The sequence below is a fragment of the Monodelphis domestica genome, chromosome 5, assembly GCF_027887165.1.
Source record: "Monodelphis domestica isolate mMonDom1 chromosome 5, mMonDom1.pri, whole genome shotgun sequence".
Classification (NCBI taxonomy): domain Eukaryota; kingdom Metazoa; phylum Chordata; class Mammalia; order Didelphimorphia; family Didelphidae; genus Monodelphis; species Monodelphis domestica.
Window position 1 is genome coordinate 168,915,198 of NC_077231.1, and position 25,699 is coordinate 168,940,896.

The 25,699-nt window shown below is 40.4% G+C and overlaps 2 protein-coding genes across 6 annotated transcripts in view; one reads left to right on the top strand and one right to left on the bottom strand.

Moving 5' to 3' along the window:
- PUS7 (pseudouridine synthase 7) overlaps positions 1-18,910 on the bottom strand; it is a 41,606-nt gene extending 22,696 nt beyond the window's left edge. For 2 of the 5 annotated variants that reach the window (XM_056800882.1, XM_007504084.3), the window contains exons 1-7: positions 18,719-18,850; positions 13,468-13,900; positions 10,812-10,896; positions 10,587-10,688; positions 7,642-7,786; positions 865-976; positions 454-531 (exon numbers count right to left, since the gene is read on the bottom strand). In XM_056800882.1, the coding sequence (XP_056656860.1) occupies positions 454-531; positions 865-976; positions 7,642-7,786; positions 10,587-10,688; positions 10,812-10,896; positions 13,468-13,868 (923 nt within the window). In that variant the 5' untranslated portion in view covers positions 13,869-13,900; positions 18,719-18,850. Of the gene's footprint in view, positions 1-453; positions 532-864; positions 977-7,641; positions 7,787-10,586; positions 10,689-10,811; positions 10,897-13,467; positions 13,901-16,683; positions 16,858-18,714 lie in introns of all 5 variants that reach the window. The other 3 variants (XM_056800881.1, XM_007504086.3, XM_007504085.3) reach the window with 3 other exon arrangements.
- A 3,354-nt stretch (positions 18,911-22,264) lies between these two features.
- RINT1 (RAD50 interactor 1) overlaps positions 22,265-25,699 on the top strand; it is a 33,940-nt gene continuing 30,505 nt past the window's right edge. Inside the window, exon 1 of the mRNA XM_007504087.3 lies at positions 22,265-22,491. The gene's annotated coding sequence lies outside the window, so the exon portion shown is untranslated. The remainder of the gene's footprint in view (positions 22,492-25,699) is intronic.

The window sequence follows — 25,699 nt, forward strand, 5'->3', positions numbered from 1 at the left end:
CAGGAGTGTCAAAGACTTCCTAGGAGAAGCAGCACACAGTAAATGCTGAAATTCCTGAATTATAGGAGGCACTCCAGGTATGAGGCCAGGAGATGGAATCCTGAGTTCAGGATTCTGAGGGCCCCTCTTTGGAGACCAATCAGACAACAAACATTGACTAAGAAAAGCAAAAATAGCCTTTGCCCTCAAGAAGATTACATTCTAAAAGGTAGATGAGAAAACAGAAGTAGACTCATGAAAATATGTGAACCCTGCTCTGAAGGGCCCTCATTTCAACATTTCACACCCAAAAAGGATGAAATTTTTAATAAAAATTTTCCAATATGTAAATTAATGAGAGCAAAGAAAAGCTACTGAACTGCAGCAAAAGTTAAATCTGAAAATTCATCATGTGGTCTATATTTAAACAATTATTTACCATGAAAAGTACAAGTATCATTAATCTATACTTACTTAAGAACAGCAATCTCTTGAACAGTTATAGCCCTTTTATCTTTGGTTCCCATGTAGGAGAATATGTTTGGTTTAACTCTGATAAAAAAAAAAAAGAAAATCAGTTAACTAACCAATATTCATGCTAATGATAATATATGAAATTAAATGCCTATGTTCCAATAGGTTTTGAACCGAAGTCCTCCAACTCCAAGATCAGTGCTCTTTTTTTTCCTTTTGCACCATGTTGATATAAATGTTACTGTACTGTTCAAGAAATTATGATGCTTTCATTCCAAATCCAAATATAAATGATTATTCTATTATCTATTTCTTAAGATTATCCTTACCAAGCCCCTTCATGTAATTAGTTTAATTCAAAATCATCTGTTTTGAGAGTATATAAAAAAAAGATTTTTTTAAAAAACTAACCTCAAAAATTTTGAAAGTACATTAATAGCATCCATAGTATCCTTGTTTTCCTTGTACAATACAAAGTGGCAGTAACTTCCTCTAGATCTTGGCCAGGAATGTTTTCTTGGATCTTTAAAAACAAACAAACGAAAATTAATATATTTAACCACAGCATGTATAGGTGCTTCTGTTTTGAGTTTTGTTGTTTGTTTTTTTTTTAATACTATGAATCCTCAATTATTTGCTTCTAAATCCTGGAAGAAATTGAGCTAAATAACCAGTCAATATGGGTTATTGGTTACAATTTAAACTGACCACTTGGGATCTTCAAAGACTTGATGAATGGCTCTGGACAATCACTTAACTTGCCATAAATGTTATAAAACAGGAATGCTGTGAAGATATCTGTAAAGTGATTGGTGACTTCCACCTGTAAGGTTCTAGAAGAGGCACCATCAATTCTAGGAACGTTACCTTACAAAAAGTGTTTCTGGCATCTGAGTATTAACATCCCCAGGGCTATAGGAAGCAATGGTTAAAGGGGAATTTATTAAGAATAGGTTTTCCTAACATGCAGTGGTCTATAGATTTTCATAAGGACTAAACCAAGCCTTGTGCTTTTTAACAATAAGACATAAAGTGACATAAAATTGGCTTTAAAAAATATATTTGTACTTGCCCCTTCCATCCCAAATGTTAAATATCACCATTAGATAAGTTATATCAATTTGGATCCCTCAGAGAAATCTTTTAGGCATATGAAAGCTATTTACCATTTCTGGAGAAAAGGAGAGGCTGAGAATGAAACATAACTAAATATACTTTTGAGCTGCTGCATTAAATGCTCAAAACATTTTTTTCTTAGCAGAATTACATATTTCATGGGCTGCTAGATCTTAGTTTTTAAAACACTCAATTAAGCTACAAAACTGTGTGGCTATATATAAATTCATCTTAAGATCTAGAATTAAATAATTTACAGGTTTTGGTTTGAGCTGCCCCAAAGCTAAAATTTCAATGAAATAGAAACATTATATTTCAGCCTGGAGAAATCTACCAATGAACAGGCTACATCTATATGTCAAATGTTGCATAATATACATTGATCTTATGTAACATCTCATTATATATGTTACCTATGACGAGTCACACATTTCTTATATAGTTGTTATACATAGGAAAAACGTGAAAGGATATAAAACAAATAATCTCTTAGGGATGGTTATTCTTATAGGTCTTTGTTCTTTCAAGAATAAGATGCTACTGTTTGCTGAAGCTACAGCTAAAAATGATCTCGCGAAAGAAACAACTGATCTTACAGACTTACGGTTTTAGCCAAGGAATAAGGAAGAGAGGAATTATAAAATAAATATCCTGAATACTGTCCTAGCAGTTAAGTGAAAGGATCCCTTACTTTTTAAAGTAACGCACGAATGCAGTAATAGCAGTAGGAAATGCTGCCTTAATATAAGAATGTTTTTCTTAGTCTTAGTTCCTGGCCTTGGCTCTCCCCCAAAGCTTCTCCTTCCCAAAAAATTTCCTCTGAAAATTTGAGCTATAAACATTGTCTTCATTTTTCCTTCCAACTTCATGTTACTGAAGCAGACATTTCTTTGGCTTTTAATAGCTTTTTAGAGAGCACATCAGAATTACTGGCATTTCATTTTACCTCCATGGAATGCCAACAGTTCTTACCTGTGGCGGTTCTGACCTCTGTCCAAATGCAAAGCATAAAGAGCAGAAGAGAGCAACATTTAATTTATAGATGCATTAAAGTGCTTTAGAGGTGAACATGCAAATGTTAGGACTGTATGTAGACTTCTACAACATCTAGAAGCTAGGAGCTTGTAGTGGCAATTCAGATAACACTGTGGAGGCAGACGGTGACTGCATGGAGTGAAAAATAAATTAAGAGGTATAACGAACCCCACTGCAGACAAAATCAGCCGAGCCTCCCAAGCTTCCTGACATGCAAACCCTTCACAAGAAGCTTGGGTGCACAGGCGGGTGCCTGAGTTTCTGGGCATTAAAAAAAGAAAAAAAAAAGATCCCTTTCCAACTTATTACAAGACTCTTGTAAGAGTTTTCCATGAAATAAAATACTACCTATCCAGAGTTTTGCTTTCTTGGATGTATATTTTTCATAAGAAAATCAATTTTTAAAGGGACCACTAATAAAATTCCTGAAACTTAATTGGATGACCTCTTACCTAGAAACTACAAAGAAACTATTCTGTCAAAGGAAAAGTCACCTACTGAGATTTAAGTTTTCATTAATACATCTGCATACTCTTATTAGTAAGTGCACAAAGATAACATGCAAAATTATCAATAATAGGGAAATAGGTCTTGATCAATGATACACGTAAAACCCAGTGGAATTGCGTGCATTGGCTATAGGAGGGGGTTGAGGGAGGGGAGGGAAAGAACATGAATCATGTAACCATGGAAAAATATTCTAAATTAATTAAATAAAATTTTTCAATGAAAAAAGATAACATGCAAAGAGTTACTTCTCACATGAAATTATATACAGAGATCATGGTCTAATTAGACACTATATACAAATTTAAACTTTATAGAATCCAATGATTTCAAGATATCTAAAATTAAGATATACTATTAACATGTATTTTGCCTTCATGACATTCCAATTCCTCCATCTAAATAAAAAAGATACGGAGTTTCTAATTTCAGTAATAACAATAAAAATTAGCATCTTAGTTATTATATATGAGTCATTAATAATAGCAATATGCTAACCCCTTGGCAATTTTTATCTCATTTGATCCTTACAACACTCCTGGGAGGTAGGTGGGATTATTATGCCTGTTTTACATATGAAGAAACTGAGGAAACTGAGGCAAATAGAGGTTAAGGGAGCTGGTCATGGTCACCCAACTAGTAAGTATTTGAGGCCAATTTTGAAATTGGGTCTTCTTGACTCCAGGCCCAGCAATCTGTGCACTTTGGCACCATCTGGCTGCCTTTGTTCTCAATTCAATCATGAGGGATGGAGCCTGTGATTTTATTGGGAGATAAAGATTCTCAGGTACAAAAAGCACCTCAGCCAATTCGGGTCTATACTTGCCCATCAATTTGTAGTCTTAGAGAATTGCCTTGAACATTGTGAAGCTAAATGCAGCCAATATTAGATGTGGAACTTGAATCCAATTCTCCCTAATTTTAAGACTAAGGTTCAAAGGAATAAAAAAATAATTTCCCCTCCAAGTATTTTGGGGAAAATGTTGTACTATCTTTTCTGAATGAAAGATGCCCTGGAAAATTACTGGAAAATTCAAGTTCAGAATCACTGATCTAGCCCCAAAGGAATTTTTCAGGCTGGAGTTTGAAGTGTCAGATCGCAATCTTCCTCTGGTAGTGGTCATGGTTCTCAGAGAGGCAAGCAGAGGCATGGATGGAGTATGGTGGCTTCAAGCGTGAGAATGACGTTTATATGTTCCAAAGAAGAAAGTAAGACACTCTGGGTTGGAAGAGTAATGTTGGAAGAATACTGCCTGTTGAGTACGATTCCCTGTGCCAAAATTCCTACTGTACTACAATGCTCAGTAGGGTGCAGGCTGCTGGGCCACTATTATTATTAATGCCACAAGGATTAATACTTATACTATGAATAACAGATTTTTATTGTGTTTTAAGGTTTGCAAAGCACTTTACAAATATTTAGTTTTATCCTCATCATAATCCAGGAAGGCAAGAGTTATTATCTCCATTTAATTAACAGATGAGGAAACTGAGGCAGAAAGAAGTTAAGGGATTTGCCCACTAAATGCCTGGGGTTGGGTTTGAGTCTTCCTGACTTCTAATTCAGCACTTTATCCAGCACACCACCTTCTCACTTATTTTTACTCACTCAATAGGGGTTTCAAAATTATATTCTAATGGAGAACAAGAAAAATCTTCCAACAAACATCTCCAATTTTATACTTAAAGTCGGTGAAAAATGTAAGAATTTTACAGAGATTCCTTTTAAAGTCAACATGGTTTGGAATGCATTTGTCTTGCAAATTTGATTCAACAAATATTTATTAAGCAATAGGAGAGACATTATAAAGCAGAGAGGAAAACTGGACTGAAACGGAGCTGAAAACTCAAAAAGAAGAATCTGGGATACACGGTTTCCAAAACACGTAATTTTTTAAAATCCTAACTTATCGATTACAAAACTACAGAAATGAAACCAAATAAAACTTCTGGTGGATCTGTGTTCCCCAGAGTGTCTAAAAAACCCCTACAATAATATTCATAGCTCAGGACTTAATTCATCATTTAAAGAGAGGCTGTGTGGCTCAGACTTCAGGGTCTGTCGGACAAGATGGTATAAGAAGAACGAAATGACCCAAGTTAATCTGAGGCTTCTAAGAAGTATGGTCAGGGGGCAGCTGGGTAGTTCAGTGGATTGAGAACCAGGCCTAGAGATGGGAGGTTCTAGGTTCAAATCTGGCCTCAGACACTTCCCAGCTGTGTGACCCTGGGCAAGTCACTTGACCCCCATGGCCTAGCCTTTACCACTCTTCTGCCTTGGAGCCAATACACAGTATTGACTCCAAGATGGAAGGTAAGGGTTTTAATATTAAAAAAAGAAGAAGAAGAAGAAGAAGTATGGTCAGCCCTTAACTGTCTAAATCTTTCCGTTTCTTGGATGTGGGATGATGCATCTTCCCCAGTTCCACTACGGCCTTGGATGCTGGCTGTACGAGCCCTGATGAATCGCTTTCTCGTCTGCCTCAGATTCCTTCTCTGTAACATGAGCTGGCTCTGGTCTGGGCCTCCTAGGTGCCAGGCACTGTGCTGCACCTGATTATCCCCTGTGGGGATGAGACACCACCATGGGGGCTTCTGACACGGCCATAAGCCTACGGCTGCTGTTGGTCTGTCGTGTTTGACTCTTCCTGACCCCTTGGGGTTTCCTCAGCAGCCACTGAAGTATTTGTCACTTCCTCCTCCAGCTCATTTTACAGAGAAGGAAACTGAGGCTGGCAGGGTTCAGTGACTTGCCCAAGGTCACACAGTGGGTAAGTATCTAAGGCTGGATTTGAAGAGAGGAAGATGAGCCTCTCTGAGACTAGGCCCAGCACTCTTATCCTTGGGGCCACCTCGCTGTCCCACATCTGGTGTTTAGGACCCTCCATGTTTCTGCTTCTATTACTCATCTACCAAGGTTTCCAGGCTGCTGTTACTAACTTCTTACTACTTTTCTCCTTCCAAAAATGTAAGCTAGAACACGTTGGATGGGTTTCCCAGTGGATAGAGCACCGGCCCTGCAATAGGGAGGTCCTGAGTTCAAATTTCCTCACTGTGGGATCTTGGGCAAATCACGTAACCCCGTTTGCCTAGACCCTTACCCTTCTGTCTTAGAGTTGTTACTAAGAAAGTAAAGATTTAAAAAAGAAAAGAAAATTAGAACCAGTATCCAGGTGAAGGTGGTGGGATCAGAGCAGAGACGGATGCAAGAGGTGGTGCTGAGGAAGAACTGATAAGATCTGTGGAATGATGCGGTAGGACCACTGGCCAGGGAGGTAGAAGTGGTCATCTTCTGGGATACTGGTTAGATCCAATGACCACCAAAGTCCCTTCCAACTATGAAATCATTCTGTGATTCTCCATGGCATGAAGAGATGGATTTGGAATCTGAAGATCAGACTTCAAATCCACCCACAGACACTTCCTACCTTCATGCCCAGGGTCAAGACACCTAAAGTGTTTGGCCTTCCACGTGCTTATTTGTAAAAGGTGAGAACTGGATGAGATGCTCCCTGAGGCCCCTACCCACTCTTGATCTAAGACAAGACACTATGAAATGAAAAGCAAAAAAAAGAGTGGAGGGGGCTGCTTAAGAGCCTCTGGAACAGCATGAAAGGCAGAAGAGACAGAATGGAGAAATACAAAGGGAATGAAGGGAAAATTAAATTTGGTTTAAGCAAAGGAAATGGGTACGAAAGTAGCAATGACAAAACCCACAAAAACAGAACTTACAATTCCATTCACATTTAATCACATGTAGTGCAAGCCTAAGGAAACGGTCATTTCCAAGAAGCAATTATACAATACCAAAAGGTTTTATGGCTTTTTTTCCCTTGTTGCTTTACCAATTAGATTAAAACATCCTTTACTGATATGTTTTCCTAATCTTATTACTAGAAAAGGATGTTACTGGCTAATCATACAATGATCTAAAACCTCAACTGAAGTTGTATCACTTAAGAGAAGCATCTAAATGTTTCGATGCAGATATCTGAAAATATTATTTCAACAATTTGCTGATGGGCAGGAGAAAAATTAACATTTGCTTTTTTTGACCAGATGTCCACTTCATTTTCTCAGGATATTATTTAATCTTCTTTTTACAGACATTACCTTGAAATAAGTAAGATTTAGTTCATCACTTTGACATGAATTCCCTTAATATAGAGAAACACCTTTTACTTTCTTATTAGATGTATACCCAATCCTCTTTACGTTTACCAAAAATTATTTTAGGATCCATAAGAAATAAATTCTTTGTTCACAAAGAAAAGGGTCTTGGCAAAGCAGATCATTTAGACCTGGTCTTCCAGCTTGGACCAACAACACATATAATACTCCAGCCTTCCAAAGGACAATATTCAATTTCTCTGAAGGACTAACCAGTGTCATGAATATCTTTCACTGAATGAAAATTAAATGTTCCTAGAGAGAGGAATAAGAAATGGACAAATATCGATTCCTCCCTCCCCCGGAAAACTTCAGTGTCAAGGTGAAGCCCCCTGTCCCTTGGCACACAAACAAACTCACTTGCCAAAGCCTTTTTTCCAGCTGCATGGTAAGCCACAATATATTTTTTCCCCTCTCTGTCCTCTGTTTTTGTCTCTAATCCAGGAAACAAAGACTTCACAGCTTGATGGATAATGGTTCTTTTCTCTTTGGTATCTTCAACAACCTAAAACAGAAACATTAGTCCATGAGGATCTCTTAAAACACCTCCTAATGTGCCAGGAACCAATAATAATAACAATAATAATAAGTTATTGTAGCAGAGAAGGCATTGTATAAATTAGTTATCATCATCATCAATACATTTTAATGAACTTGGCACCCAAAATGGAAATGTTTATAATAATATTAGTTAACATTTAGAGGGGGTCTACTACGTACCAGTAGTGGCTCTATACTAAATGTTTTACAAATAATATTTCATTAAATCCCCACAAGCACCTGGAGAGGAAAGTACTATCATTATCATATCCATTTTCTATAAGGAAACTGAGGCAAACAGGTTAAGTGACTTGCCTTTAGTCACATAAATAATAAATGTCCAAGGACGGAGCGAACTCAGGCACTAATAGTCTCTGTCAACAAGAAGTTTACATTCTGGGGGCAGTAAGGTGGATTAAGAGCCAGGCCTAAAGACAGGAGGTCCTGGATTCAAATCTAAGCTCCTGGCAGCGTGACCCTGGGCAAGTCACTTCAGTCTAGGTGCTTGGCCCTCACTGCTCTTCTGCCTTGGAACTGATACTTAGGTATGGGTTAAAAAAACTTGATATTCAATTGAAAGGAAGCATATGCCAGTAAATACAAAATATTTATTTTTTTGGGGGGGGAAACAGGTAGGGAGGACAGGGATGGGAGATGACTTAAAAAAATTAACAAATAGGTCTAATAGAATATTAAATTCTCTACATTTCTGTCAGTTATGAGAATATAAAAATGTGACCTGCTAAAAAATAATGCACAAAACCCTCCATTCCTCCTCGGGTTTCCATTCAGGACACCCTGGATACTTGAATGCATAAACTGTTTTCAAAAACCACATAAATAGCGGCTCATATTGATACAGCACTTAAAGGTTTGAAAAGTTCTTTATATGTTCCCCTACTGGACATTACAGACAAAAAGCTTCCATAAAATGTATATTTTAAGTCATTAAAAAGATTTTTAAAAAGCAGCAAAATGGGTTAACAGCTCCTGATATCTTCCAAATCGTCTTTTGGGGTTAAATTCCCAGGCAGGAGCACATCGCCGCACTGGAGAGAGAATTTCCAAAGTCCTGCAGCCTGATCTCTCCCCTCTGACACGCCCTTGGGATGCTCTCCTCCCCAAGGCCCCATTCCACATGTGTATAGCAGTTGGGTCTGAATCTTCCAGCCACTGAGATCTTGGTGACCTGTTAGCCACAGTTTCCTCATCTGTCAGTGAGCCTGAGAAGGAAGCGGCAAACAGGGCAGGCTCTCTGCCAAGAAAACCCCCACAAGGTCAGGAAGAGTGGGCCGTGACCCAATGATGGCGAACCTTTGGCACGTGTGCCTCTCTCTGTGGGCCCCCGCTATCCCTGGCAGAGTACATTACTAGAAAGGCAGAGGGACTTGGGTGGAGCTGCTCCCCTCCCCCTCTCTGCCCCTCCTGAGCTGAGTGCTGGGGCCACACCCCTCCTTTTCTCCCTCCCCCTGAGGGTGGGGTGAGGCAGAGCACAGAACATGGTCTCTAAAAGACTAGGCCATGGGGGTTACATGACCTGTCCAGGGTCACCCAGCTAGGAAGTATCTTGAGGCCAGACTGGAACCCAGGACCTCCCCTCTCTGTGTCTGGTTCTCTGTAGCAGTCCCCCAAGTCCTTTATTCTCCCCTTTAAGGGCTTGCACAGTGTCCCTCCATTTGACAGCGACCTCTTTAAGTCTTTTTTCTATTTTTAGCAAGACTGCCAATATGGCTGTGTCCATCCAAAAGTAAGGTGTGTGAGACAAGAACCTGAAGGGCTGCACTCTGTGATACAGGCCAGAACAAGGGAGCTCTGTGGAGCTGAGCCTGGATTATCCGTGTGGAGGTCCCTGCTACTGACGCCCCAGTGTCTGTGGTCATTGGTGAGTCGTGCCGGGGTGCCACAGGGAAGGGAGGGCCGCAAACAGAGAAGGAGGGCCCTGCCGAGAACGAGCAGCTTCTCAGACTGGCACAGTCTGCACCTGGGCCTGGAAGTTCCTGACAGGATATCTCTACAGGCCTTAAGGTCACTGGCACGTAACAAGGTGCAGGGGAAGAGTGCAAAGTGCTAGATCAATGGGCCCTGGTACAACAATGGAGGTTAAGAGCACTGACGTAGCCCTTTCAGGTTTGCAAATCACTTTACAAAATTATGTTATCCACGAGTACCCCGAGACTGAAGGGGGAAGAAGAGAGGAGGAGCATTTCTTGCACACCTACTGTGTGCCAGGCGCCATGGCTTTACAAACATGCTCTCACGAGATCTGCACACAACCTGGGGAGGCAGGCACTATGGCCATCCTTGTGTGGCAGAGGAGGGAGTGAGGGAGAAAGAGCTGAAGGAGTGTGCCCAGCTGGCATCCAAAGCCACGCTGGAACGCCAACCTTCTCACCCCCAGGGCACCGAGGGCCAAAACATACTCATAAAGCAGAAGGGCCAGAAATTCCAGCATTGTGTCATTCTAAAGTGGCCGTGCTGATGAGGTGCGAATAACACAATTTAGGTTAGCTGGGTTAAGGTCTGCCTTCCACGGGGTCTAAATTACATCCTACTCAAAAAGGATAATACAAAAACATTAGAAAACCAGATTAAATTGTCTGCCAGCACCAGAAGGGGGAAGGGAAGGGAGGGAGGGAGATAAACTCAATCCTATAACTTAGGAAAACTCATGTGGACATTGGATATTACATATAATTGGTAAAAATTTAAAATAAAAAAAAAACCACCACCAGTAAACTTTTTTACAATTTTTTTCTGTTATTTACCTCAATAGTTACACTAGTTTCCTTATTCTTAAAAAGCTGAAGTTCCTCCAAACGCAGCTTATCTTCTTCTGTCAAAACTGTAAATACATCTTCAGAAGGATCCTTAGACATGACAAAAAAATGCAAACAAAAAGAAAAATATTTAAAACCCCAGCAGTCACTGACCTACAGAATTCCAAGCAAGACAATAACATGATCTTACTAAATCAGTAAGTAGGTCGCTACCTCATCATCCACAGGCACCGATAAGTTATCCAAATGGCTTATACGGCCATCTTTCCCTATTTCATGAACAACGAAGTCAGAGTATCTAATAAAAAGAAAACAGGTAAATAAGCTTTCCGTTTTTCATAAATTATATAAATGACAAGCAGTTAAGAACATCAATCATAGCACTGAACCATCTAAAACCGTTCTTTTTTCCCACCTTCACTAGTAGGCTACAAGGAATCAAGTCACAAGGGAATCATCATGACGGTGTCGCTCTCTTTTTTAAATGAATGCTGACCTGTGTATGGTACAAGCCTGACAATAAATTTAATGAGAGGTTTTGTGAGCTTTTAAGTGACTTGTATGGAGAAGTACAAAAACAACAATTCAGAATTTTTTTCCCCTTAGCTTATGCAAGTAAGAATTAGCATTAAGGGGACAGTTGGGTAGCTCAGTGAACTGAAAGCCAGTTCTAGAGACAGGAGGTCCTGGGTTTAAATCTGGCCTCAAACACTTCTAGCTATGTGACCCTGGGCAAGTCCCTTAACCCTTATTGCCTAGCCCTTACTCCTCTTCTGCCTTGGAACCAATACACAAAATTGATCCTAAGACAGAAGGTATGGGTTTAAAAAAAAGAATTGCCATTAAATAAAAGGTGAAACAGAATAACATTGTATTAATTTAGGTCACTCTTTAAAAAAAAAATCACAATTTTCACAAGAAGCAGCATAGCTAGAAGGCAATGGCTAGAGAGCCTCTCATGGAGTTGGGAAGACCTGAGCTCTTGCTTCTGAAATTACCCAGCTCTGGGGCTCTGGGCAAATCACAACCTCTCAAGGCCACAGACAATGGTCCTAAAGCTATCAAGTTACATATTAGTTGCTGAGTTGCATGGATGGAGGGAGTTTCCACACCAAGAATTCCAGATAGCAATAAAATAAAAGATCCCAATCAGAAAAGAAAAAAAAATCCAAAAGAGGCAGAAATTTGTTTTGGTATGCTCTGTGAAAACATGGAGAAAAAGGAGCTAAAGAAATTAAGTTATAAAATTCCAGGAGAAACTTTAACCTATTTAATAAAATAAATTGTTTCAGAAATGATCCACAGCATTGTTTGCAGGTTAATTATAAATTAAGTCGTCTGGAGCAGGACTTCTAGTTGACACCACCAGTCAGAGCATGTGAATGAAGCCATCGATCAAACAGCATTTATCAAGCACTCCCTACGTGCCAAGAACTGTGCTAAGGGCTGGGGGACGCAAAGAAGGAACTCGAGGAACCCCACGCTACCATGAACATCCAGGGATGGCCGATACAAGGGGATTTAGAAGTTGAGGGCAGGAGCAGCTGAGGGTAAGGCATTGGGGGGAGGAAGGATGGCAGGACTGAGTGAAATCTTGAAGGGATCAGAGACTCTAGGAGACAGAAGAGCACAGCCAGGACACAGGCATGGGACGATTTACCATTGAAAATGTTGAGTGCCACAACTGAGGAGCAGTAAGAAAGTCAGTTTGATTGGACCACAGGGAACGTATACTAAGGTTGGAAAGATAACTTGGGGGCCGGGCAGGTTGGTGAAAGGGAAGTTGCATTTGGTCCCAGCAGTAAGAAGGAGCCCCTGGAATTTACTGACAAGAGTAAAGCACTATTGCTTGCACTCTGGGAAAACCTCTTTTGCCGCTGGAAAGATGAAGAATGAGAGGAGCCTGGAGGCAGGGCTCCTAAAGTGGAGGCTACTCAATAATCCAAGTAAGAGAGCCTAAATTGGGGTGAGACGAGGGTAGATGAGGCAGACCTGTAGGCAGAGTAATGTCAAGATTTGGCCAAGTGTAGGAGGAAGCAACCCAGGATGGCAGACCTAGGGGAGGGAAAGAGAACGGTGCCCTAGACAGAAAGGGTGTAACAGTTAAATTTTAGGGGAGATGGGGAGACTGAGGCAGGTAGAAATTAGTTTCTCTCTGCAAGGAGTATTATATTTTTTAGAGGTTTATTAAAGGCTAAAGATTAAAGAATATACAAGTAAGAAACATGTGCCTAGGCCAGAGGCCTAGACAAAATAACCTCACATCACGCAAGAGACCGCCTGCTCCAAAACGGAAGTCCAAAAAAAAGCCAAGGCCCCTCAAAAGCCTTTGAATCAGCTTAAAAATCTTCTCGATCTTGGCCCAGGTGAGATTACAAGGCATTCTGGGGAAGTGGAGCAAAGGCTCATGGGGATTGTAGTCCTGTATTCGAGTCTATTTTTTACAAGGGGGAGCTTAGAAAGATGGGGAATTCCTGGTGATAAAGATAACAGGTTCTGTTTTGTTGTTTTTGTTTTGTTGAGTTTGAAATGACTACAATGTATCCAGATCCAAATGTCCAATAGTAGGTGCTCCAGATCCAGAACTCAGGAGAGCGACTGGGGCTGGATATAGAGACATGGGAGCTATTTGCATAGAAATTCTTATTAAATCCAAGTAACAAGGGAGCTCCGAAATAATATTTTACAGATTGGTCTACTTCTCAGTTTCCCTCTACCAAAATAAGGTCCAACATTTCCAGCTTAAGACTATCCCATGAACAAAAATGCAATGCATGAATTTACTGGTTGTGCTTTCATGATAACCCTGGAGATGAACTTTAGCTCCACACAGCCCTGCCATAGAAAAGATAACAAAGTGAAGATGTACCTCTCCTTTAAGATTCCTGAGAAGCCTTGATGAGAACTCACAAACTTTGTGATGCCAACATCCACCTCTGAGAGTCCGTGCTTCATCATGTCAGCAAAGCTCTCTACCTCTCCATCCTCCTCTTCCTCCTCCTCCTCCAAAAATCCATCTTCCTCCTCCTCCTCTTCTTCAATCTGGACCTCCACATTATTCCTACCTTCTCCAGCAGTTGGGGTTTCTGACTGTCTGGTCACAATTTCATTGCTCAGGGCACAGTCATTATCCAGAGTCTCTTGATCTTTAGCCAAATTGCATTCTGAGACTTTTCGTCTTTTAGCTTCATCGGCTTGGGTCAGGTCGTCATTTTCGTCAGTGGAAAGAGAACGTTTCATAGATACTCCAGTCACTTCCACTGTCTCCATTTTTAAGGTCCCAAGACAGCATCTAAAATAATCTTTGGAGAAGGGGAAAAAAAGGGAGTAAAGAAACAACATAAATATTTTCAGAATTATGTTTGATCTCCTTGTGGAGGATATGAAAGGAAAGGAGTTGTAGAGATAACAATAAGCTGGATGTGGTTAAACAGAAGATGAAAGATTAAACATCAATTTCTTCCATGTCAGGGAACTTAAATGGATGGGAATGGGTGAATTTAATTCAAGTGATCAATACATATGCTACCACAGGCAAGAATCTCTTATAAGAACTAGAGAGTAGGGGGCAGCTGAGTGGCTCAGTGGATTGAGAGCCAGGCCTAGAGACAGGAGGTCCTAGGTTCAAATCTGGCCTCAGACACTTCCCAGCTGTGTGACCCTGGGCAAGTCAACTTAGCTCTTACCACTCTTTTGCCTTGGAGCCAATACTCAGTATTGACTCCAAGACGGAAGGTAAGGGTTTAAAAAAAAAGAAAAAAGAACTAGAGAGTAGCTCTCATAATCAATAAAAGGGTGAGGAAATTAGTTCTGGGGTTTGATCTCAAAAATAAGAATAATATGTGTTCAAATCCAAGGTAAACTGCTCAATACCACAATCACATAAGTCTACGATCCAACCACCAACGCTGAAGAGGCCAAAGTTGGTCAGTTCTCTGAAGACCTACAACATCTTCTAGAAACAACACCATAAAAAGAAGTCACATACATCATAGGAGATTGGAATGCTAATTTAGGAATAACAAGATAATCGGCCTTGGAGTACTAAATGAAGCAGGGCAGATACTAATAGAATTTTGTCAAGATACCTTACTAGAAAACACTTTTTTTTCCAATGATCCAAAAGGTGAGTCTACACATGGACATCACCAGATGGTCAATACAAAAATCAGATATTGAGACATATGTATAACCCAGTGGAATTGCTTGTCAGCTTTAGGAGGGGGGAAGAAAGAGAGGAGGGAAAGAAAATAAATTTTGTAACCATAGAAATATATTCTAAATAAATTGAAAAAAAATTTTAAATTATTGATTAAATATTTTTCAGTCTAAGGTGGAGAAGCACTATACAATCAGTTTTAAAACAAAACTTGGACCTGACTGTGGCTGAGATAATGAGTTTCTTAATTCAAAATTCAGACTTAAACTCAAGAAAGTAGGGAAAACCATCAGACTATATAAATATGGCCTAAATATTTTATGAAAATGAAATGGAAGTGATGAATAGATGTAAGGGATTAGATATGGTAAACAAGAGTACCTGAGGAACTATGAACAGAAGTTCTAATTATTGTAGAGGGGGGGGGGGGGGCAGAAATAAAACATTCTGGAAAAAAAAAGCAAAAAATCAAAATGGCTCTCTGACTAGGCTTTACAAATAGTTGAGGGAAGAAGGAAAGCAAAAAGGAAAGGAAAAAAAGGAAAAGATAACTGAATGCAGAATTTCAGAGAATGCCAAAGAGAGATTTATTTTTAATGAGCACAGCAATAAAAGAAAATATTAGAATGAGGAAGATGAGTGATCTCGTCAAGAATATTAGATATTAACAGAATGTTTCATGCAGAAAAGGGCATGATAAAAGGCAAAAATAGTAGGAACTTAACAGAAGCAGAAGAGATTAAGAAGAGGTGGCAGGTATATGCAGAAATAAATAAGAAAGATCTCAACAGTACTGATAACTACAATGGTATGGCTACTGATCTAGAGCCATACATCCAGGAGAATGAAATCAAGTAAGCTTTGGAAAGTATTGCTAACAATACTGCTAGTGGACGTGATGAAATTTCAGCTGAGCTATTTAAAATCTTCCCTCCCCCTAAATTTTTATCCTTTAAAATTTTTTAATTTAAAAAAATGTATTAACCACACCACCAACAAAAGTATTTAAACAAATTAATTAAAAAAAAAAGATTATGGGCAAGACCACAAATAACCACAATTTACAATTTGTTTAAAAATGTGTAAATTATATATGTATGCTTATATAAACATCCTCTGCTTTTGAATTCCCTTTGGATTTGTTTTACTTGGATTTTTTTCTCTTGATTTTGTGGCTGTTATTTTTTAAATGTAATTAGCTATGTATTCTTATTCTCTTTTCATCTCTTCATATGTTTCCCTTATTTTCTTTACATTTCCAATAGTTGTCATTTCAATAATACAATCCATCCTATTCAAATATCACAATATAGTCAGCCATTTTTCCCATTCATTGTTATTTGTGTTATTTCTAGTTGTCATAATAAACAATTCTTCCATGAAAAATATCATATTAACACAACTTGACTCTAAGATGGAAGGGTTAAAAAAAATTAAAGTAGTACACTCAGTATACCAACAAATTTAGAGAACTCAAGAGTGGCCACTGGTTTGAAAAAGATCAGTTTCTGGCCCAGGATCCTAAAGAATGGCCATGCCAAAGAATGTTCAAATTACCAAACTGTGCTCATTTCACTTATGCTTAAGATCCTGCAGGTTAGGCTTTAACAATGTGAACCAAGACTTGTCAGAAGAGTAAATTGGGTTTTAAAGAGTCAGAAGAACTAGAGACCAAACTTGCCAATATTTGTTGGATGGTGGAGAAAGCAGAGGAATTCCATAAAACCATCAGCTTCTGTTTCATTGACTACACAAAAGCCTTTGACTGTTTGCATCACAACAGAATGTGGCAAGTCCTCAAAGAGATGGGAGTCCCAGATCATCCTGTCTCCTGAGGAACCAGTACCAGGGCTAAGAAGCAATAGTAAGAACCAAACATGGAACAACTGATTGGAAAAGAAACACAACAAGGCTGAATATTGTTACCTTATTTATTTAGCTTCTATGTCGAGTGAGAAATGCCAGGCTGGATGAATCTAAAGCCAGAATTAGAGTTGCTGGGGAAAATGTCAACTGTCTCAGATAGGCCGACAATCCCAGTCTGGTGGTATTAAAAAACCCCAAACAAACTAAGATTATGGCTGTTGACTTCATCCCTTCCTGGCAAATAGAGAAGAAATGGAAGCAACATCAGCTTTTATATTCCTGGACTCAAAGATCGCCACATCCATGGAATTAAAAGAGGCTTTTCCTTGGAAAATCTGGGCAGCATACTAAAAAGCAGAGGGTACCTCTCCAACAAAGGTCTGGAGAGTCAAAGCTGTGCTTTTTCCAGAAGCAACACTGGCTGTGGAAGATGGACTTTAAGGAAAGCTGAGCTCCACAGAAGCAGAACTGACACTTTTTTATGGTGGTGCTGGAGAAGACTTTTGAGAGTCTCTGAGACAACAAGATCTAATCAGTCAATATTGGCAGAAATTAATAGACCATTCACTGGAAGATGAAATACTGCAGCTGAAACTGAAATACTTTGGCTCCATAATGGGAAGACATGACTCACTGGAAAAGAGCTGGATTTGGGGAAAGACTGAGGGCAAAAGGAGAAGGGGACAGCAGAGAGTGAGACGCCTGGAGAATGCCAGGGAAGCTTGGCCGGGGACTTCAGGAGAGAGTGGAAGACAGAAGGCTTGGTGGACTAGGGTCAGTTGGGTCACAAAGATTAGGACAAGAGTGAACAATGACATCAGAAATGTCAATTACAAAAGTTTTTGTTTTCTTTCTTTAATGGGGAGGGGGAAGGAGGGAGGAAATAATGCCTATTGATTGAAAATTCTTAAAAAAAAAAGGAAATCATTCACATTTTCTCGAATTATAGAATTTTAAGGAGCCTTCTAATGCATCTTGTCCAACACCTGCCTATCTTTCTACAGAATTACTGACAAGAAGTCAACTAGTCTTCTTCAATCCTACCTTTACTGAAGAAGAAATCACTGCTACAGAACTAAGTTCACTAGAGGGAAAAGCCACTCCAGGTTTAGATCACTAGCTTGTTTGGTTATTTATTTATAAAATTCTTACTTTCTTAGTATCAATTCTTTTTTTTTTTTTAATAACCCTTACCTCCTGTCTTAGGCTCAATACTGTGTTTTGGTTCAAAGGCAGAAGAGCAGTAAGGGCTAGACCAGGGGCGTTAAGTGACTTGGTGTGATCATCATCCCCATTTTAGGGATAGGCAGCTTGGTGGTTCAGTAGACCTAGTGCTGGGCCTGGAGTCAGTAAGACCTGAATTCAAATCAAACGTGGCCTCAGACCTTGGACAAGTCATTTAACCTCTAGCTGCCTGAGAAAACGATCCAATGAAGGAGAAGATGGCAAACCACCGAGGTACCCTTGCCAAGAAAAGCCCTCCGAGGATCCACAAGAGCTTGAATAACAACAACAAATTTTACAGATAAGGAAAAGCTGAGAGGTTAACTGACTTGTCCAGGACCACAAGGCTGGTGTCTGAGGTTCTGATTTGAGATCACTCGAGTTTTCCAGGGGACCCGAACAAGTCAGGTATTCCCATTAAAGGGACACAATCCGTTTTCATATCCGAATAAGGCTTTTTCCTACTGGTTCAAACCCCGCTGTGATCCACCCCCAAAGGATGGGGGCCCCGATGTTCCCTCCTCTCCATTCCTTCCTCATCCATACAGTATTTCTGCAAATATCAGGAACCATTTTTCCAGGGAACGCCGGCAGTCTCCTGCTCCCCACGCGAAGCCCGGGGAAGAGGAAGCAGCAGGAGAGATCTCAGGGACAAGCTGCCAAGCAGGAGAGAAGTGCAGGAGATGGGGAAAGGCATGCATCCTGCAAATAGAGGGCTGGAGAGGCCGGGATGGAAGGAGGGCGCTACAGCGGTGCGGGGGAAGCAGCAGGGACGCCCACGATGACTCAGGCCACGCTCCCAGAGACATCATGGAGGCAATAGGGCCGAGATTCCGGGTCAGGGCCGGAGGCGCACTTAGTACTTACTCACCAACGGGAGCGGGGCAAGGGCCCGAGGGTGGGTTAGTGGAGAGAGACTCGGGAAACGCACCAAATGAAGCAGAGGCACTTCCTAGGATCCTGGGGCGACGGAGGAAGCGCCGCCCGAAGCCGAGAGATGCGAAGAGGTAGGACCGCAGGAATCTGCAGCCGGGCCGCCGAACATGTACAAGTGCTGCCGCCACCGCCGCCACCGCCGCCACCGCCGCCTACACTTCCCTAGCCGTAGGTCCCCGAGCCCGCCGCCGGAGCCCGCGCACGTGCAGCGGCGCAAGCGACGCACCGAGGAGGAGGCGGACCCAGGTCGGGGACACCCGACCAGGGCCCTCCCCGGCAGAGGGCGGGCGGAGCCGGGCGCCGCCGTCGCCGCCGCCACGTTCTTCTGCTCCTACAGCGCTTCAGTTTGATCAGCCCTGACAGCTTGGGTCCTGGACCTTTCATCTGGAGCGCCCTTGAGGTAGCCGCAGCTGTGGGCTCTGCAACCGGCCTTGAGCTCCGAGCGCCCGAGACCTTGAACTTGTCTGCTGGAGGGTCGAAATGCCCCCCTCCCCCACCAAAACCAATCAACCAACAGCCAACCCAACCCGGTAATAGCATCCATAAAATGCTTCGCAAACCTCGAAGCACCGCATAAATGCCACCTACTCTTAATCGCGATGATAATTATTTTGTCACTTTGGGCTTTATTGGTGTGTTTGCATTACCTACGTTTACAGAGGACTCCCACTTCACGGAAGGTCTCTTGTAACAAAGTAGAAACAGCTCTCATTACTACTAATAATACAGTGACCTCATTACCGGGGAATGGGGATTTATGCCGAGATAAATGGCTGGGGCAGCCTGACGCAGCAGGGGTCCCAGCGAATGGCATAAATTGGATAATGTCGAAGGGGCTGCTGCGAATCTTGCAGTAGACTCAGCGATGGTGCCGCGACTGGATTTGGCGCCTAGGACTGCACGGTCCCGGCGGGGCTACTGGAGGAGTTCCGTAGGATTTATTTACCTACTTGGAAGTATTTACGGAGAGTATTGAAACAGAATTAGGAGCCATTATTCTAACCTCCTCCACACCACTCTGGAATTGGAAACTTATTTAAAAAAGAAAAATATTTACTGCAACCAAGATTCTGTTTTTCTTCCCTTTTTAATGGAATGAGAAGGGCGGATGGGTGGAAAGGAATGTGGATATGAAATGAACAATAAGTTTTAATTTTTAAAAGTAGGACTTCTGTGACAAGTCGAGACCCGGTGTTCAGCCCCGAAAGAGTGCCGAGAGAGATTTTTAAAAATTAGTTCCCTCATCTTCCCTTTTTTTATTTTTATGAAACACACATTTTCTCAAAACCACCGGTGGTCAGATTTTAAATTAAATTTTACAAACTGACAATTGACTGCAAGTGGCACTGTTAAGACTAGGTCTAATATTTTACTCATTTAAAAACCACCTAGTGGTAGGAGCACAGTAACAGGACCCAAACTCCGTTTTGGAAGAGTAAGGCAGAGAAAGAGAAGGAAAAGAGAGAAACATAGGTTCAAACCAGCATACCTGTGGCCTGCTTGGTAGATACTCCTCATCTCTTCCTTCATTCTCATTACCTTTAAGCATCTTATTCAAGCCATCTGACAACCTTTTCTTTCATTATCATATTTTTGTTCTTTATTCCCAGAGTACTTGCAATGTTCTCTGTCACATCACAAATCTATTGTCTTAATTCATTCTAATTTAGCTTTAATAAAAGGAAAGACAATACTTTAGGTCCCTACACTTCTGGTAGCTGGAAATTTCACTCTGGCCAAAGAAAGAATGAGGAGTGAAGCCTAGGAAAGCAGTCACTCCTGGGGGAATTACTTTCTACAAAAACAAAGATTATTTACACATTTATTGTAAGATAGCAAATGGCAGCTAGAGGATCATAGATCTAGAAATGAAAGGACCTCAGAGAAAGGGTCACCTAGTCTAACCCCCTAATTTTACACATCAGGAAACTGAGGTCCAGTGATATTGTCCAAATTTACACAAATATTAATTATCAGAGGTGGGATTAATCTTTTGTATTGCTTTTGGAGATTTGATTAATCGATTCAGCATGATTTTTCATCATTGACTTATATCACAAGACATATTGATGGCATATTTTCTTACATCAGCACATTGATTAAAAAAATGTAGGAAAAATTCATTCACATTGCAAAAATATAGTAATTAGTTTGATTTAAAGACTGGAGCAAATGGTGTAAGACATCATGTGAAAAAGGAAACCAAGCAATTTTCTGTTGTGTTTTAAATTGTCCTGGACATTATTAAATGCATTTTTCAAGGCTACTCTGACTTCAATCCCAAGGGTAGACTCCTGTCAACTATGAAAATTGCAAACCCCTCTAAACCTTAGTAGTTTCATGTGTCTGTAGTGTAATATTTATTGGGAGAGATGTGGGGGGTTGCCAACCTTGCTCTGATGATTCTCTATAAATTTGATAAAATAGTGCTCTAATGGTAACAGATTCAGTCTATCACTCAGCCCATTTATTAAACTGCAAATCATTTAAAATGTTAATGGTTTACATCCTTGAATGGAGAAGAGAGTATATTTTCATGCCTCTTCACTTTATTTTTTTTTAAGTATTATACTACCAAAAGTATAGTTGCTGTCAGGTGTCAGTGAATGTAATATAAATAATACTGTTGGTATTTTCTCTTTTTTAAAAAAAATCTCACCATATTTCAACCTTGTAAACTCTTAACAGGGTGGTTGTCTTCTTGAATATTATTTAAATCTACAAAAAATAAAGGCAGAGGATTTTAGGTGCATAAAGCAGTATTCTTTGCTACTACAGATTTTCACAACCATCATCTGCATGATTTCCATTCCATTGCAAATAATAACTAACATGTTTATAATAAACAACATCTTAAAATTTGCTGTGTTTTCCATATATTATCTCTGGATCCTCAACACAACCGTATGAGGTAGTCATTATCGTATACATTTAAAGATGAGGGAATGGAGGAAGAAATAGTTCAGCCTGACTCTAGATCTAGTGTATTCTATCCACTGTCACCTCTCTTTAATTTCATATAGTATGCAAACTCATGATTAGAAAATAGAAATATTATATATAATGTTAGGTAGAAGGCCTGGAGTCAGGAAGGCATTTCTTCCCAAACTCCAATCTGGCCTTACACACTTCCTAACTGTATGACCTAGGGCAAAGTCACTTGATTCTGATGGCCTCAGTTTTCTCATCTATAAAATGAGCTGGAGAAGAAAATAGAAAACCACTTGGGTATATTTGCCAAGAAAAACCTCAAATAGGGTCATAAGAGACTGAATGAAATAACTGAACAACAATAAATATCAAGGATTATTACTGTTATTATTTACTATTACTATTAAGTACTACTAAATACTACTACCCAGGTTCCTAGAGAATTTAGAGAATCAGGAGGATGAGTTGAGACACCGGGACAAGACTGCAGTGCAGCCTCCAGTCAGGCGATGGCGAACGACTAGCTTTCCTGACTAGAGAAAAGCGAGGAATGTGCCCCTCTGGGAACGAGGGGAAGAAGCCAGCGAGTCCGGGAGAGGAAGTGGCGTTGGCAGCCACCTCGGCAGCCTCCGGGGTGAAACCCCCGTCTCCGTCTCTGCGAGTCCGGCACTGGAGGGGCTCCCGCGGCGGATCGCTCGGGTTGCTCCCTGCCGGCGGGCGGCGAATGGAGCCGAGTAGACGGAGAGCAGGAGGTGGCCGGAGCTGAGCTGAGCTGAGGTCAGGGGAGAGTAGGGGAGAACAGACATGCCTCTGGTGGCCCGGGATGAGGGATGGAACCTTTGACCCCCCAAATAAAGGAAAGAAGCCCAAAAAGAGCAGCTTAAGCGGGTTACCGACGGGAGGGCGAGGGGTGCGGAGGTTCTGGGTTCGAGTGCCGATGCTGCGAATTATTATTTGCTAGTCCCAGGTCAATTTGCAGTTTCCTTATCTGCAAAATGAAGGGAGGGAGGTATTTCTTAACTTTTAAGTCTATGGATCCCAGCCATGCATATATTTCTGGGGAGATCCATGAATACTGGTGAAGCCTACGGACCCCTTCTTGTTATAATGTTTGTAAATGCATAAAGTAAAATGTACAGGATTTTAAGGAAACCAGTCGTATAGAAATTTATTAAAAACTTTAGGAGTTATTACAAGTTATCACAATTTTTAATAGTTACTAACTAGTATTAGAGTTTTTAAAATTCAGTTTTAAAATGATAATTATTTCTTTATGACTAGTTTCCATTGTAATCCTATGTATTTTATTTTATGCATTTACAAACATTATTCTAAGAAAAGATCCATTGGCTTCACCAGACTGCCAAAGGGGTTCAGTCAGTTGACAAACATTTATGTTCAGGGCCATGTGTCAGACATTTTCGAAAGACAGCATACAAAATAAGGCGGGGGGGAAAGTCTGCTTTCACTCAATAAATAATTTTTTAAAAGAGGAAAGGCAGCAAGATTAAGAAGAATTGGGAAAGTCTTCTTGCATTAAGTGACACTTTAAATGAGATGAAGGAAGCCTGAGAAGCTAGGAGGCTCTGAGAAGAGAGAGTTCCAAGAATGGGGGGAGCCAGTAAAAATGCCAGAAGCTGGAAAATGAAATATTGAGTGTAAGAAAGAGTAAGAAAGCCAGTGTGTCATTGGTGATAGAGTATAGGTGAACAATAAATTCTTTTAGAAGAGCAGAAAGATAAGAGGGAGCTCAATTGAACCAACAGTTTTCTATTTAAAACTGGGTGTCACAGGGGGCTGTGGTAGTTGTTTGAAGCAGGATGGGGTGGGTAGATGTTGCCTTGTGCCAGACAATTTGTTTGACAGGAGGATGGACTGGAGTGGAAAGAGATTAGGCTGGAGACTAATCAAAAAGCTACTGTAATAGTTAAGGCTTGAGCTTTGTGAAAGGAAAAAGGTGGAAATAATCACCAACATTTCTTTTCCAGGCCCATGATGATCCTTTACCCTTATGGTCTTTTGCATATAATACATCTTTGTTGCCCATTTATAATTTAGTAGTTAAATATTAGTTACATGAAGCACATATAGGTTAAGTGACTTAACAGCAGATAGATATCTTAGTAAAGTGTTAGAGGCAGGAATTTAATTCAGGGATTTGGGTCTCCCAAATTCACTGCTTCACAAAGCTGGACTGTCTCTTCTGTATACTAGTTTAAAAAGACCTATATAAGTATCTTTAATACAATGTGTAAGTATCCTTAATACAATTATATATGTTTTTCAAAATGTACTGATTATTTTTAAAATATGTAAGCTGGTATATGTGGGGTGTTTTGTGGGGAGAACAAAGGGTTGGAGCCCCTAAATGGTGGCTCAAACACTATAAAGTAGAGGCTTCAGGGAATTCTTGGTCAAAAAGACTAGGTGCCCCCTAAGACTTTTTGATTTGCTAATCTTTGACTCACATAATAGGGGTTTCATTGAAATATCAAATCATTTTGATCTAAAGGCTGGGCAGAGAGGCCAAGTTTGCAGTGGGAGGAGGAAATATGGATTTGGATAAGGTGAATAACATATCCAATTTTGACAAGCATTTAATTAGAGAAAAATAAGAGTTGATGAAGGAAAATGTTGCTTTCTTCTCTCCTTTTCCCATCCTACTTGCTGCTTACTTTTCAACATTAATAAGAAATATTCTTTCTGCAAATATCACTACTTGAAGCATTTTATTCTGGTGTCTGGAGCTGGTCAAGAAGGGGAAGTAAGAATTGTATAAGGCAGTGAAGTGGCATAGTGGAGCCTGGGCAGGGGGTCCTGTGTTCAAATTTGACCCTAGACACTTCCTAGCCATGTGACCCTGGGCAAGTCACTTAATCTGTTTGCTTTCAGTTTCCTCATCTGTTAAAAGGGGATATTAATAGCTCCTACCTCCCAAGGTTGTTGTCAGGGTCAAATGTGATAACAATTGTAAAGCTCTTAGCACAGTTCTTGGCACATAGTAAAGGCTACCTAATGTTAGCTCTTATTATTTTGTTTTAAATTTATTCATTCATTTGTTATAAGCACTTCCAATTTGGAAGAAAGGTCAGCTTCCAGTTTAGAAGATATATGAGGTCAGGAGACTCAAGGAGTAGGGGACAAAAGATTTAGCCTCTTAAGCAAAGAGTTGAGGGATCAGTGAAATGTAATATGTTTCACATTTGGCTATCTAAATTCAGCTTCCATCTCAGAAGAAGAGCCAGTTTGATTGTCTTGCTGTTCTAAGACTTCTTTGGGAGATATGGAGTTTGTCATTGTTCAGTCATGTCCAGTTCCTTGTGAACCCATAAAACAGGGCACACCAGGCCCTCCAAGCTTGCCCGAGTTCATGTTCATTCTCTTCATGACATTGGCTGTCCATCCCATCCTCTGTCATATTTCTCCTTTTATCTTCAGTCTTTCCCATCATCAGGGTCTTTTCCAAAAAGGCTTCTCCTTATGTGACCAAAGTAGCTGAGCCTAATGAATAGTATGAGTTAATTTCTTTAAGTATTGATTGATTTTATCTTGCTGTCCAAGGGATTCTCAAGTTTTCTCCAGAATCAAACTTACCCTTTTTCTTGGTGAGGCTGGGAAAGGGAACATTAAAATAGGTGAGGTGGGGAGAGGTTGCCATGTGCCTGACAATCTGTTTTGACAGGAGGATGGACTGGAATGGAAAGAGATTAGGCTGGAGACTAATCAAAAAGCTACTGTAATAGTTAAGGCTTGAGCTTTGTGAAAGGAAAAAGGTGGAAATAATCACCAACATTACTTTTCCAGGCCCATGATGATCCTTTCCCCAATGCCTTCATTTTACAAATGAAGACGAACTCTTGGTGGCTAAGTGACTTGCCATGGTCACATAAGTATAAGTAGTAGAGATGCAGTTCTAACTCAAATATTCTGATTCCCAATTTCATTAGGGCCCCCAAACCAATGTAAACTAATTTCAGTTTTAGTT